General features: G+C 36.3%; 1 protein-coding gene across 1 annotated transcript; it reads left to right on the forward strand.

Moving 5' to 3' along the window:
- Nucleotides 1-135: 135 nt before the first annotated feature.
- LOC113045333 (nuclear receptor ROR-beta-like) lies at nucleotides 136-14,619 on the forward strand. The gene is made up of 10 exons (XM_026205654.1): nucleotides 136-431; nucleotides 4,673-4,758; nucleotides 5,021-5,162; nucleotides 5,429-5,905; nucleotides 6,320-6,441; nucleotides 6,551-6,683; nucleotides 7,895-8,002; nucleotides 9,533-9,643; nucleotides 9,798-9,910; nucleotides 10,704-14,619. The coding sequence occupies exons 1-10, from the start codon at nucleotides 425-427 to the stop codon at nucleotides 10,863-10,865; spliced, it is 1,461 nt and encodes a 486-aa protein (XP_026061439.1). The 5' UTR covers nucleotides 136-424; the 3' UTR covers nucleotides 10,866-14,619.
- The last annotated feature ends 235 nt before the right edge of the window (nucleotides 14,620-14,854 follow it).

Consider the following 14,854-nt stretch of genomic DNA (forward strand, 5'->3'; position numbering starts at 1 on the left):
AGTAATATGCAGTTATTAGCCATGTCCACTGTATTTTTTTGTGTGGTTTCATGAGACCCCCCTTGAAAAAGACCAGGACCCCCCATTGCCCCCCAATCAAAATTGTCTGGAGCCGCCACTGGTGAGAGAGAGAGAGAGAGAGAGAGAGAGAGAGAGGAGAGGGAGGACGACGACGATTCATACCGCGCCATAACACACGACGAAAGCGACTTTCGTTTTTTGTATCCGAAGCGCAACAGAAGACCTTTAGAGACGCGAATTTACTTTGTGGATCTTTCTTCTATTTATTTTCCTAACAATGCTCACAGTCGGAGCTGAAAAAGTTTCATTCGGGTAGCTGTCTTATGTTAGTTTTGTTATGTTAGTCCGAACAATATTTCTCCGCAGCCAGTGAACTTTGGAAAATCAAGAAACAGCAATCAAAATGAGAGGTAAGATGTTTGGGGCACTGCATGACATGTAACTATTAAGCAGACGTTGCATATTGCTTTTAAAAAGGTCTTTAAATAGTTTTTAAACATTTAGCTATTGAAACGTTTGCACGTAGCTATGTTTTCACGCACATCTTCGCACTGTTTTCCTGTCACATTTGCAGCGCGGCCACTTGTTACTTTGTAACGCGCTTAAACGTTATTTGGCGTTCCATTTTTTCTCAAATGATACAGTGATTCATAAACTCGCTAAAATGTATCCAATTCATGGAATTCTGACACTGGCTGGTCGTGAATGTGGCATGTTTGACAGGTTTGGTTTTATTACGTAATATGAATAAAAGTAGTGAGTGTTTTCTGTCTCAAGCAATAACATATTCACTGGAAATATAAATATTAATGTATTTGGTGGATATAAAATGTCTCCATGTGGTGACGCGTACAGTCTCCTCAATCTAAATATTTCTCGAAACGCGACTTGTTGCGAGTTAAATCCTCGCTCTGTGCGGTTTGTGGTGATTTTGTTGAGTGTACATGTTGGAGATGGAGGTTTGTCTCTGTGGCTTGTCGGCTGCGTGTTGTTGTTTTCGCGGGGCAGCATGGCCGGCTGTGTGAGCAGCGCTCAAACCTGCTGTTCCACTGACCTAGTTATGTCACTGAGCATTACACAGCATTCACAGGAGGGACTGAGGGAGAGATAAAGCGCGAGCGAGGGAGGGGAGGCGCTTTGCTGGAGTCGTGCAGACCCATGCGGTCTGCTGGGGATGATGGACACCTTACATCTTGAGTTTGAACGTGAACTTCGATCTTGATATAGACAATACACGGCGTTTATTACAACAATCTCACCTATTTATCTAACAAATACATGCGTAACGATGACTTAATATTACTTTTGTAAATAAACCCGAGTTTTAATTATGCAAAATATAAAAAAAGCGCCTTGTTGTGTGAAATGTATATAAATGTGTGTGTGTGTGTGTGTGTGTGTGTGTGTGTGTGTGTGTGTGTGTGTTTATGTATATATACATATATATGATACCAAAATATCAATGAATTTAATTACATATAAAATTAATAAAAAATTAGTTGTAATATGGAGATATTTATTGCATTGCATCATTTTTTTTTAAATAAGTACAATTTTATTAGTGAGAGCCCCAAAACTCTGACCGAATATTTCTCAGCAGCAGATATTATGTAATCATGATTAAAAAAAAAAATAATAATACTTGGATTTTCTACCAATTTCCACTCTTGTCATTTCTTTCCTCACAGAGTGTTTAAATTATGGAGCAAGTATTAATTTATTTATAATTAAATGTAATATGTAATTGAATGATCATAAGCAACATTATAGTAATTTACAATGAAAAACAAAAAAATATTAAATATATTACAAAATAAAAATGAACATAAACACTACGACATAAATTAACGATTACAGTGACAAAGTTTGCATGGCTAAAACCACTCTGAACTTTATTTCTTCTCACATGGTGAAAGAAAAAAAATTCATTTAAATATGTAAAAAAAAATTATGAACATAAATTCTGGTGCATAGTGTTTATATAAACTATCCACTTAAAAACTAGGTTATCATTAATTGTGTAAAACCATACTAAATATTTGAATTATATCAATGGTGTGCTTGCAAAACAGAATTCTTTATTTTGGCCTCTTGGCTTTTTCTCTGAGTAAATATTAAATCATAAGCATCTTTCTTTTGTAATTTAGCTAGTGATCCAGACTCTTTGACTGGAAGCTCAAAGAGAAGATTTTGTCTCTCCCATTTTGTTTGCTCACTGGACAAATGTTAAAGGCAGTTGCGGGTGTACGTGTCCGGACATACTGTCGTGAGGTGGGGCTGTGTTTAAATATACACAGTACGGATCATGTTCACAGGGCAGCTAAGGACAGGAAGACTGTAGCGGTGGGGTGATATATATATACATAGTCTACTGATAAACAGCATATCTTTACTTAGTCAGGATTTTTTTTTTATTGTAAATCTTTGTTGTTTTGCGTGGTCTGTTTTGTGTCATCGGCATTCATGTAACTCACATTGTCTGTGTTCTAATAATAAGCCTTCCTTTTTATTTAGTCAACACTAAAATTACGATAATTGCTGCACAGTAAAGAAAACGTTCACAGATGCATGCATAAAAGCAGCTGTTTTCCCATTTACTGCCATTCAATTTCCATTTAGTCCAAACTGAAAAATGATACACAATTACCTATATTTAAATGTTTGTTTATACTTTCAAACTTATGCATTTTCATTGCAAGTCTTTAAAATAGAATTTGAAGGTTGTTCTTGTGATATTTGTTGGGTCAGTGGTTCCTTCAGCATTATCCTGAATGCTTATGGTTAAAATCTGTTGTGCTCTTCTGCTTAATCTAATCTGCCATCTTGTTATGTCACCAAGTTAGACTTTACTGATTAACACAGTGCTCTCTGCTCAAAGTTGATTGCATTACAGCACCTGCACGCAAACACAAAAAAAACTGCTGACACTCAAAGTAGATTTGAACCATTTTTCCGAATCGCCATGCATGTCATTCCATTCTTTGTCTGTCCTTATTTTTATTAAAATTTTTTATTCTCCATTATATCACACAAATGGCATTTAGAATGTAAGAGACTGTGGAAACTAAAGGATCATGGTTCCTTAGTGATGCTAATATGAAACACATGAGTACATTAGGTATTTTTAGGTCAAGATTCAGAAACACTTTTAAATGTTTTTTTATATATATACTTTTTTAAACTTAAAAAAAGAAAAGAATGGCCTCTTAAAAGCTTTTTAATTGATTTTATTTTTGTATTTTGTATATATATATATATATATATATATATATACATACATACATACATACATTATATATATATATATATATATATATATATATATATATATATATATATATATATATAGCTTATTTATACACACACACACAACACAGTATATGATGCACATTCTGTGTTAATGCCCTTTTTTCATCAACATTTTAGGTTAAACATGTATTATTTAATATATAAAATAATGTATAGTAATCACAATGTTCATATAACATATAACAGAGTATTATCTAGACAAAACTGTATACAGTACATTTCTTTTGTCTTGCCCCTTTCTTGCATGTCAAAATTCCCAATGAGACCAGTTCCACCTTAACAGAAAGAAGGGAAAGGCCTATTCAAATGATATGAACAGAGGATCTGCCCATAGCCGCCCTCTCCTTTTCAGTGAGAAAGTATGTCAGTAGGACAGCGAGTCCACATGGGCTTACAGCCAGGCTGAATAGAGCGACACTCAGAGCCGGCCAATCACAGACTCATCTACAAAAACATTAACCAATCGGCTGTCAGAAGTGGCAGGGAGGCGGAACATCTGCATTATTAGACTGAGCAGCCCTGAATGGCGTGTCTGTGGAATGTTTGCAGACGAAGGTTATATAACACTACACAGAGAGCGGTACGGGAGGGGCGCCCAAGGGCTCACAGAATTTTCCATTGCATGTGCAGTGTATCTTGGTCATTGCTTTCAGCTGACAGAGCTAGAAAGACAAAATGGAGGATGTTTATATCTACTGTATACTGTATATGAGGATGTTTTTTAGAAGAGGATGTTTTTGCAAGCTAAGTTTTTTTCCTCCATTCCACCACTATATGGCACATATTAAATAAAGACAAAATGATTGCATAATAATCTATCCATCCATCCATCTATATCATCTATATGAAGTTTTAGGTCAAACTGTTATAATTAAATGTATAAAAACATTTCTTTTTCATTTGGTTGTTTTTTCATTTATGAATGGATTCACTTTTTATTTATTTATTTTTTAGCCAGTAATTGAAAACTTGTTTACATATGAAAAACTTTATATTATTAAATATAAATGTAAAAAAATTATATTGCATAATAACTGTGTAGTTAGCACATTATTTGTTTATTTGTTTATTTATAATTTATTTTGTCTCTTTATTTATTTTTCATTTAGTTTTTCATAATAATAAATAATTGTTTGCATATAAATATGAAAGTATGTTTTTAATAATTGTGTTATAATAAAGGCAGAAGAGATCTCACTGTCTGACTGTGATCGTCATTGGGTGATATTATTTGTGGTGCATGTCAAAACAATATTTGTGCATATGTGCTTTCCTGTGTGATACTTGAAATGTTTTTGCCTTTAATGCTTAACATTTTTTATTTGTATTTTTTTTATTCCAGCTCAAATTGAGGTTATACCATGCAAGATCTGTGGGGACAAATCCTCTGGGATTCACTATGGCGTTATTACATGTGAAGGGTGCAAGGTAAGAATTCTTGTATAAAACCCTATTGATTTTTATATAATATTTTCTTCTTTTCCTAGCCTAGATGTGCACTATTGTAGAGTTCATCTCAACCCACGCAAGCAAAATTATCCTTTTGTGCTCTGTCCCTCCTTGTCTTTTATCCTGATGTTTTTGTTCTGTTTTCTAGGTCAGTTTATATTACTGTATGTTCTTCATGCAGTGGCAGGGCACACTTATTATCCATCCTGTATGCTGAGGTAACCAGGTTTCTGTTCTGCAGGGTTTTTTCCGACGCAGCCAGCAGAACAATGCCATGTACTCGTGTTCACGGCAGAGGAACTGTCTGATCGACCGAACCAACAGGAACCGCTGCCAACACTGTCGCCTGCAGAAGTGCCTGGCGCTCGGCATGAGCCGTGATGGTGAGCACTAGTCTAACCCACCAGCAGTCAGGAAACTGCATTTTTTGAAACCAGGACTCAAATTAGAGTCCTACACGAGGAGAAGCAGGGTCAAAGGGCAGCTGAGGAAGAATTCATGCCAACAATTATGATTTTTGTGGCTATTTGGTTTTACTCAGTCACAGCTAGTTCAGAAAAAAAATCTGAACTCAAACATCTGTAAATAAATACTATAAATAAACGATATGTTATACTAAGTGAACATGTAATCCTTTTTCTTTCTGTAGCGGTGAAGTTTGGCCGAATGTCAAAGAAACAGCGGGACAGCCTGTACGCGGAGGTGCAGCGACACCAGCAGCTGTCTCAGGAGTGCCTGGCGGGTTTGGGTGGTGGTCTAGCACCACATGACCGGGAAGAGACAGGTGAAGACAGCACACACAGCCGGCCGTACAGCAATGGAGGCTCCAGCTCCAACCTCAGCGACCTGGACGACATTGCCACGCTGCCCGACGGTTTGCTGTTCGACCTGCCGCTCACCCCAGAGGAGGCGAGCGAATACTGCACTCTGGAGATGCTCGGAGGCGGCGGAGGGTCCGGGAGTGCCGGAAGCGGAGGTTGGTCCAATCAGAGCTCTCCAGAGCCCAGCGCTGTAGATTGGACGGAAGCAGCGAGGGTGAAGCACGAGTATATCCTGCCTGAAAACAGTCTTCTTACGCACTCTCTCCTGGGATCTCTACCAGACAACTGCTCTCTGCACGACATAGGTGGATTCTCATTTTATGATTTTTGTCCTTGATTTGTTTAAATCATTATGCTATTATGACAAAATTAAGATGAATTAGATTTTGACATTACGTCAGTAACTATTTTCTTCAGAAATGCTCAGTACTTTAATACAATGAAAAATCATCTTGTGTTGGTAAGGTATTGTTACAGATTTTGTAAAAAAACAAAAAAACAAAAAACAAGAGGTAACACTTTATTTAAGGCCTCCATGTATAATGCATTATCAGATTAGTTTTAATGCATTAATTATACCTTGTAATTCACATATATATGCATTTTTTAAAATAAATGATTTGTATAAAATCTATTTCATCATGCTCTGTATATGTCTAATTATTCAATATACAAATTCTAAGGGGAAATGTGTTAATGTGTGTTGAATTTCTGTTCAGAGCGAATCACTCAAAACGTTGTGAAGTCTCACCTGGAGACGTGTCAGTACAGCTCAGAAGAGCTGAAGAAACTTACCTGGAACGTGTACACACCTGAAGAAACCCGCAGCTTTCAACTCAAGGTACATCATTATCATATTACATGACATATTAGACAAATACATAAATATATGGTCAATCATGCATTTGTCTCTTTGCCAACGGATGCATTAATAATCTCTGTGCACTCAGTCTGCAGAGTGGATGTGGCAGCAGTGCGCCCTGCACATTACAAACGCCATCCAGTACGTTGTAGAGTTTGCAAAGCGCATCTCTGGATTCATGGACCTCTGCCAGAACGACCAGATCATCCTGCTCAAAGCAGGTCAGTGCTGTCTTTGTCTCACACGGATTACAGATGAGTAATCCCAGATTATACTACAGATTTCTCACTCGCATCACTTTATCCACTCACTGCTGTGATGTGGCATTTCTGATGTGGCCCTGGGCGGCCGTTCAATCTCTTTATTAGTTTAAACACATTTGCTAATGTTCTAACACCTTTCCAGAACACAGTTGGTTTCATACTACAACCAGAATACTCAGAGCAGACATTGACATGCAGTTCAGATAATGGCAAACACACACACACACAAAAATAGTGTTGAGTGCAATTTGCACAGTGCAGTTTTCAACATTGTTTCAGTTTTTTGCGATATAAGATGTATAGCCACAACTGCAGGAAAAATAAGAACAAGCTTTTTTACTCTAAGAAATAAAGACTCTTAATATAAAGCTCAGAGTACTCAGAGAGAGAAAAAAGCAAGAACAAGCCTATTTCTGCTAAGGAATTGAAAAGGGTAATTACAATTTATCTCACATTTCGAACTTTTTCTTGAAATTCTAAGATTAAATCTCACAATTCTGACTGCTTTATACATTCCATTGTAAAAATAAGTTGGAATTCTTCTTTTTAAAATACCTGTGTGCCGACTGCACTGTGTTGAAAAATATACCTGGATAGAATGCATTTCTTCATTATTTTACCATCAATCAATGATTTTCTGATTCTAGAGTTAAAAAAATATACACAGACACAATAACGTAACAATAACTGGATTGTGGGAGGAATAATTGCGTGCAAAAGTGCTGCAACTGTTTTGTGAATCTGCCCCACCGGATTCAGTTCTGTCCATGTTTATCGGTGTTTGATCTTGAAACTTGCATTAACGTTTGTCTCCTCTTGTGTTTGTTTCTCCAACATTCTGTCTACTACTACTCTTTGTGCTTACCGTATGAAAAAAAAAAAACCCTTCACTAAACAATTTTTACTGAATGTCGTTTAAAACTATCACAAACACAATTAATTTTCATTTTTATGGTGTTTGATGTTCCCATATTTGGAGAAAATGTATAATTTTTTTTATTTTTTGTCTATTTTTGCATGGTGGAGCATATTCCCGCTTTTCCTTCCCCTCCCTTGCACTCTTTTTTCTCTATCTTTCTGTGTCTGTCTTTTTTTTGTCCTCTGTCTTTTCTGCCTTTCCCCCCCTTCATGTTTTTTTTTGCCGCTCTTTCTCTCTATTACTGTTCCAGGATGTCTGGAGATCCTGCTGATCCGAATGTGCCGTGCTTACAACTCTTCAAACAACACGATGTTTTTTGATGGCAAGTTCGCCAGTCCTCAGCTCTTCAAAGCTCTCGGTGAGTATCTGGATATCTACAGAATTGGATTCAAGTATGAAAATATTGTAATGTATTGTAACCGTGGTTCCAATTGCTCATGAAATCAAACACTGCATTATAAGGTGTCTTACAGGGTACATAACTAATGCATTTAAACGAAGCATTATATAGAAAGTGTAATCCCTTTTAAATACACTGACCTGTTATATTTGCTTAAATGTGCAACACACAACACATTCATTTGGAGTTCACTTAATAAACCACAGGAGAGAATGGGCACAACCAAACACAAATCCAATCGATAACAGACAAAGGAACATAAGGGAACACAGACTTAAGTAATAGAAACTTAATTGGGAGAACTGAAACAGGTGTAGAGCTAATAATATCAAAAACCATGGAAACAAACAAGGCAGGTGAACAGAAACACAGAAAACTAAACCAAAACATGTGACAAAAATGTATTACAAATGCAAAATAACATTTTTGGTACAATGTAATTAGGGCATGTGATAGCAGTGTAGCAGCAAACTGCTAATTGAAATTTATACAGTTCCATAATGTGAAACTATCTGAAAAAATAAATAAAATAGTAGGCAGTATTGAGTATTCCACTTTAAACGCATCCTCTTTTACCTTATAATGCAAAACACCAGCAGCCTCTTAAGAGAAAGAGCAGAGGCGTCATGAATCAATAAGCCACAAGAGCAAATGGGTTTTTAACCCAGTTAGTGAATACAAGCGATGCTCTGGTGAATAATAGCTCATTGAAGTTAAATGGAAGCATTGCAGAAAGCACTCTTGACACACACTATATCAAATAAAAACCCGTATTCTTGGAATAAGTTTGTAGAATGATTTACAGATTGTACCACTTCTTTATTTTATTAGTTTCATTGTTTAAAGCATGAAATGAAATTCATAATATATACTTTCTGAATGCATGTTACAGATCATATTGTGAAAACAATAATCCATGCATGTTTGATTTGATTTGTATTTTTAAATGACTTTTTTTAAAGTAATGTTTAATTAAAATAAAATAACTGCATCTTATGACTTTTGATGTTAGCAGGACTTCTCCAGTCATTATTAGTCTGCTTAAACCAAACTTCTCCAAGCTGTCATCTGCCTTTACTTGCATCTCAATATCCAATCAACTGCCAGTACATTGAATTATGTGCCTGTCATTTTTCTTTTTTGATAATCCATTATACTCTGAAAAAAAGATCTGAGAAACTTCAAATGCAGTATTCCTGTTATGATAAAATGCACAATACAAACAGAGAGGCCAACTGTAATATTCATGCTAAAGCAAAGCTTGTTGTTCTTTATTGCTTAAATCTCTGTTATTCTCACAAATAACCCAAAGCTTTGTACCCAGATCATCTTATAATTTCGTTTAGAGTGATTGGAACCCAATAGATCCATTAAATAGTTTAATGCAAAATCAAAAGAGCAAATTATGGCCCTCAACGGAAATGTAATTAGTTTTTTCATCTTCAGCATGGTAACCAGGATGTGTGCTGTATGTTTATGTATTTGTAGGGTGTGCTGACCTGGTGAACGCCGTCTTTGAGTTGGCTAAAAGTCTGAGTCGACTTCAACTGAGTGATGAGGAAATCGCTTTATTCAGCGCTGCGGTTCTGCTGGCTCCAGGTGAGACTCTCGCACGCATTTCCTGAAGCAAAGGTTTATACGGCTGGGTTTATGTGCTCTTGGAAAAAGAAATATGTGCCAGGGTCAGACTGGAATACAAGAATAAAATGAGACCCATTCTCACAGTTTGAAACCTCTGCTCTGTTTTGCTCAGACCGGCGGTGGTTGACAGATTCTCAGCAGGTGCAGAAGCTCCAGGAGAAAGTCTACGTGGCTCTTCAGCACAGCCTGCACATGAACGGAGCCACTACTGAGAAACTGGATAAGGTGAGGAATCTGTTTGACTGAAACTGGTTCTGCAGAAAATTCTGATCCAGAAAACACAAAAAAAGTGGAAAATGTAATATGTGTTAGATTATGTATATATATTTGAATGGTTAAGACCACCTGTACATAGATGGACAAACTACAGTATATTTTAGGATTCCGAGTCCGCCACTGATATTAATATAATAATGGGTGTAAATTAAATGGATTTAACACAGTTGCATATAATTGAGTATATATACATTGACTATTGAATTCAAAATGTCACAATTTGCAAAATATGCATTTTTTTTTTTAAAGAAATTAATACTCTTATTCAGCAAGGTTACATTAAATTTGATACAAAAGGACAGTAAAGACACTTATAATGTTACAAAAAGTTATATTCTGCAGATAATCCTGAAAAAAACTGTCACTGTTTCCATAAATATATGAAGCAGCACAACAGTTTCCAACACTGATAATGAGAACATTTTTATCAAGCATCAAATCTGATTTCTGAAGCATCATGTGGCACTGTACATTAGTAATGATGCTGAAAATGATTATTTCCTCACAGGAATAAATTTAACATAGAAAACATTACAGAATAGAAACATTCACAACAAATTGTAAGTTTTACATTTTAATAATATTTCACAATATCACAGTTTTACTGTACTTTTGATTGAATGAATAAAGTAAAAAAAAAAAAAATCTTACTGACCCCTAAACTTTTGAATGGTGGTATAACTTGTGTTTGTGAACTAATACAAAGGTCAGGCTTAGATTATTTGATCTCTTGTGTTTGCAGATGGTGTCCAAACTACCGCAGATGAAGTCCATCTGTAACCTGCATATTGACAAGCTGGATTTCTTCCGCCTGGTTCACCCGGAAACAGCCTACAGTTTCCCGCCTCTCTACAGGGAAGTGTTCGGAAGCGAGATCAATTTCCCTGACTCCACCAACAGTTAGAGAGCGGGAGATAGTGAGGGAGAGAATGACAGAGAGTGTGAAGGGGAAATCACGAGCGAGTGTTAAAGCAAGAGAGGCCATTATATGTAAAATCAGCATTTCAAACGAACACATTTAAAAACCTCCAGGGAGAATCCTCAATCTATTGCAGCACTTTTAGCATACACACACACACAATACACTACAAACATACACACCTAACCTGCTGCAAACACAGGGCCAGCGAACTATATATCAAAACATACTCGTATAGGGATTATTCCTGGAGTTGTGCTCTCAGAACTGTTTTTATTTCATGGAAACACTCCGAAATGATCTTTTATGTACAGATGTACAGTATGCTTGCAAAGGCCCTTTGTCCCATCTTGAAGATGTCTAAGCATGCAACTGTTCCTTCTGCATCTGTACACAGAGGTATTTCAAGGAGTTTTATAAGAGGTTTTATCATTTTAATAGTTTTACAGGATCAAACTGTCCTCCACATGAACATTCAGGAGAGCACAACACTTTTTACTGAAGCGAATACAACATACCAGATAACGTCATCCGTCCTTCGCCGCTGAATCACTCTTTAAGCACTACTACTGCTTTTTTCCTCCCTCTCCTGTCGTTTTTTTCACCCTCGGACGAATCATGAATGTATCCCAAAAGCACTTATTTTGATTTGAGGCCGAATGTACACAATGCACTTTTGGTCTTGCGTTATGCTTAATGAGACTTTATGACAATCCACTCAAAATAATAACAACAAAAAAACTGATGTGCCCAGATTGTTTGTTAAAAATGAAGGGACCAATGTTAACAGTGCTACCTTAAAGGAATGTTCCACATTAAATACAAGTCAAGCTCATTTCTAAGTTTAAAATAATAAAACATTTTCTTTTTTCAAAATAAGATAAATAATTTTTATTTTCATTTTGAATCATCTCAGTTTGTTGAAACGAACACAAACAAGTATGGACAGAAAGGAAAGGAAGCCTATGGGGCAGCTGTACAATTCTAAAACAATTAGCCCTTACAGTGCTTAACTGTATCTGAGCATCTGAGTTTAACTTGTAGTTAACCTTGAATATTCCTTTAAAGCTATTTAAACAAACCAGAAATCATTAGTGTGCTAAACTCTTTTCTAATGTGCAATAGATGTCAAGTTTTTGCAGTCATGGCCAAACGTTTGTGAACGCCTTTTGTTACAATAACGCAACTGCAACCACAAAATCCTCACTTTAACAGTTATTTACATGATCTCATACCTCATATTCAGCAGAATTTTACACATTTAGGACAGTATTAAACTCTAGTAAACAACGTCTGAGTGCAGCAGTGCTTAACGGGACATCATTATATGCAAAAGAGATATATATAAGGGGTTTGCAAACTTTGGCATGACTGTAAAGAATAGAGTGCATTAATGCCTGTTCACTTTTCAGCAGTGTTGGTTTCGGAAGTGTTTTTTTTTTTCTATACATTTCCCATAGGGATTTAAAAAAAAGTTTGAATTGAATTGAACTAACCAGCTGCAAGAAGAAATTACAACATTACAAACTTTTAGTTGAAGCAGAACTGTATTGTAAATTTGACAAAAAACAATACTTAATGGCCTTAGTGAGGGGAAAAAACTACAATACCAAGCACTTTTATTGAAAATAGAGTTAAAAATGATTGTGAAATTTAGAACCATTATTTTTAAGTTTTGTGTTTAACCAAAAGAAAATATATTTAAAGTCTATTTCAGAATTTGCACATATATATATAAACAAATATTTAAGTATTTTGACTGATTAATGTCATTTGTGTACCCTGCAAGTTGTTTCGCTGAGATTTGCCTTTGCGACTCTCTGATTGGTGAGATTGTTCTCATAGAATCATGGGTAATGTAGTTTTTCATGACAAATTCCGCTGTTAAACAGAATTATTGTCAGGGTTGCCAACTCTCACACATCTGGCATGACAGTCACGCTTGGACTTCAGTGTTAGATTGATGCTTAAAGCGTGAGTCTCACGCCAGATGCGTGAGAGTTGGCAACCCTGTTATTGTAAGCATAATGTGAAAAAGATTGCTTTACCAAAGTACAACCCATCAGTTAACAACCTCAGAGCTGGTTAAAAGCTGTAATTGTTACTTCCGGAACCAGACTGTTGCACTCTATACTGGCAAATACAACATTTGAAACAATTGTTCCACCCACACATGCTGTTGTTTGCTCAGGCACATTTTGACAGTGTTTGGTGCTGCACCTTATTTTTTTTAATTATTTTTTTCATTTTAATGCAATGAGAAACCTCAGTCCAACATCCCCCTTTCCCTTGTAAATGCCACTTTAGAATAAATAAAAGTTAAATGTTCATTTAATTTACATGGACATTTCTAAAAGATTATTTTGAATAGGAATGTACATAAATTAGTATATTTAGTCAAGAAAGAGAAAGGCAAAAAGGTGGAGCAGCAAGAGAAATGTTTAAAAAACGAATGAGCCAGGACTTTTCGAGTTCCTCCAGCATGTGCATGGGAATACCGGACCCAAAAGATGAACTGGCATGGATTTTGTTTCAGGAACTGCCCTCTATAAGTGATCCAGATGGATCACTAACAGGAGACGGACAGTTATTCTGACAGCCAAACTGGATGGTTCTCTGGGACACACACAGAGCTGGGGTGACCCTGATGACCCCAGCCTGATGTTATGAGACACTTCCTCCAATAGGATCACCTGTCTGGTGGGCTTCACATGCTAAAGCATTTTCACAAACCCTGAAGAAAAGAACGAGAGAAACCAATTCAAAAGCTCAGTCCAGAAGGTTTCGGGGAACAGATATGCCACTTGCATCTGGTGGCCAGTGTGATTTCTGTTGTATTATTTTGTAAGTTGTTGATAGCATCTCCTTTTGTCCATTTCTGTGGCTTTGGATCGTATCCTTCCATCCTATTTTTCCATACTCTTGCACCAAAACAAAGATTCGACAGAGTTCTCTGCTATCGAGGTTCACTGTATTGTTTATAGTACTACTATATATACTACACAACTGGTTAACGCGATTCATATGAATGAATGAGCTTGTATTCTGTATGAGAGATCAGGTGTGGTCTTGTATCTCCATTTTTAATGAACAAGAGGAAATCTGTCTTCTTTTGTGTGCCCAGCATTACAGCACCTCACAACAAGGAGTGTAGCCTGCCCTTGTTTAAGAATGAGAAGTATGGGAATTCTGTCTGTGTAATGTATTTTTAAATGTGTTGTTTTGACAATCCCCACCTCTAGGCCTTTGGTGCATGCTTTCCTGTAAAGAGGAAATTGTGTTTGTCTCATTCAGTCACCCTGGAAAGCAATTTCTGTGGTTTTATGTCTATTTCGTTTTTGTAGAAGAAATGTTTCTGCTCTTTGTTTTACACACACACACGCACGCACACACACACACACACACACACAAAGATTTATTCTCAGGGAGATGGCTGGTCTCTGTCTCACCAGTATCCTCTGCCAACTACACACACACACACACATTATGCACACATACACACTTTGCACCGAATAGGAGACCCGTATTCTTGATCACTGTGTCCTGTAGCTATATTTAAATATATATATATATTTTTGTGAATGTCAATCACAAAGTGTCAAAGACCTTTCCTCTTTCTGCTAATGTACTATTACAGGTTATTTTAGCCTGCATTATAATACACAGAATATGACTAAATGAAAGAAAATGAAATAAAAGAAATAAAAACTAAAGATGGATTTTATTCTTGAAAAATAAATGTTGTCGCTTGTGATTTGTCTAATTCACTGAATTTTATTTCAGCCTAATTTCAGTTCAGTTCAATCTCATACAAAAATATAATATAGGTGGGGATAGGTGCTTTTGTTATGGGGTCTTTTTAATATATGTGTAAAGAAATGTATGCATTTCAGTGAATTAATAATGTCTGACTGCTGTTTTAACTGAAAACGTAGTAACAAACTCTTAAACACACAGGCACACACAAATCTTAA

The sequence above is a fragment of the Carassius auratus genome, chromosome 27 (assembly GCF_003368295.1).
Source record: "Carassius auratus strain Wakin chromosome 27, ASM336829v1, whole genome shotgun sequence".
NCBI lineage: Eukaryota > Metazoa > Chordata > Actinopteri > Cypriniformes > Cyprinidae > Carassius > Carassius auratus.

Bases quoted from the DNA above. Each gene is read 5' to 3' on its own strand.
- LOC113045333 (XM_026205654.1), top strand. The intron at 4,759-5,020 runs GTAAGAATTCTT...TCTGTTCTGCAG, and splicing joins TTACATGTGAAGGGTGCAAG to GGTTTTTTCCGACGCAGCCA. The intron at 5,163-5,428 runs GTGAGCACTAGT...TTCTTTCTGTAG, and splicing joins GCTCGGCATGAGCCGTGATG to CGGTGAAGTTTGGCCGAATG.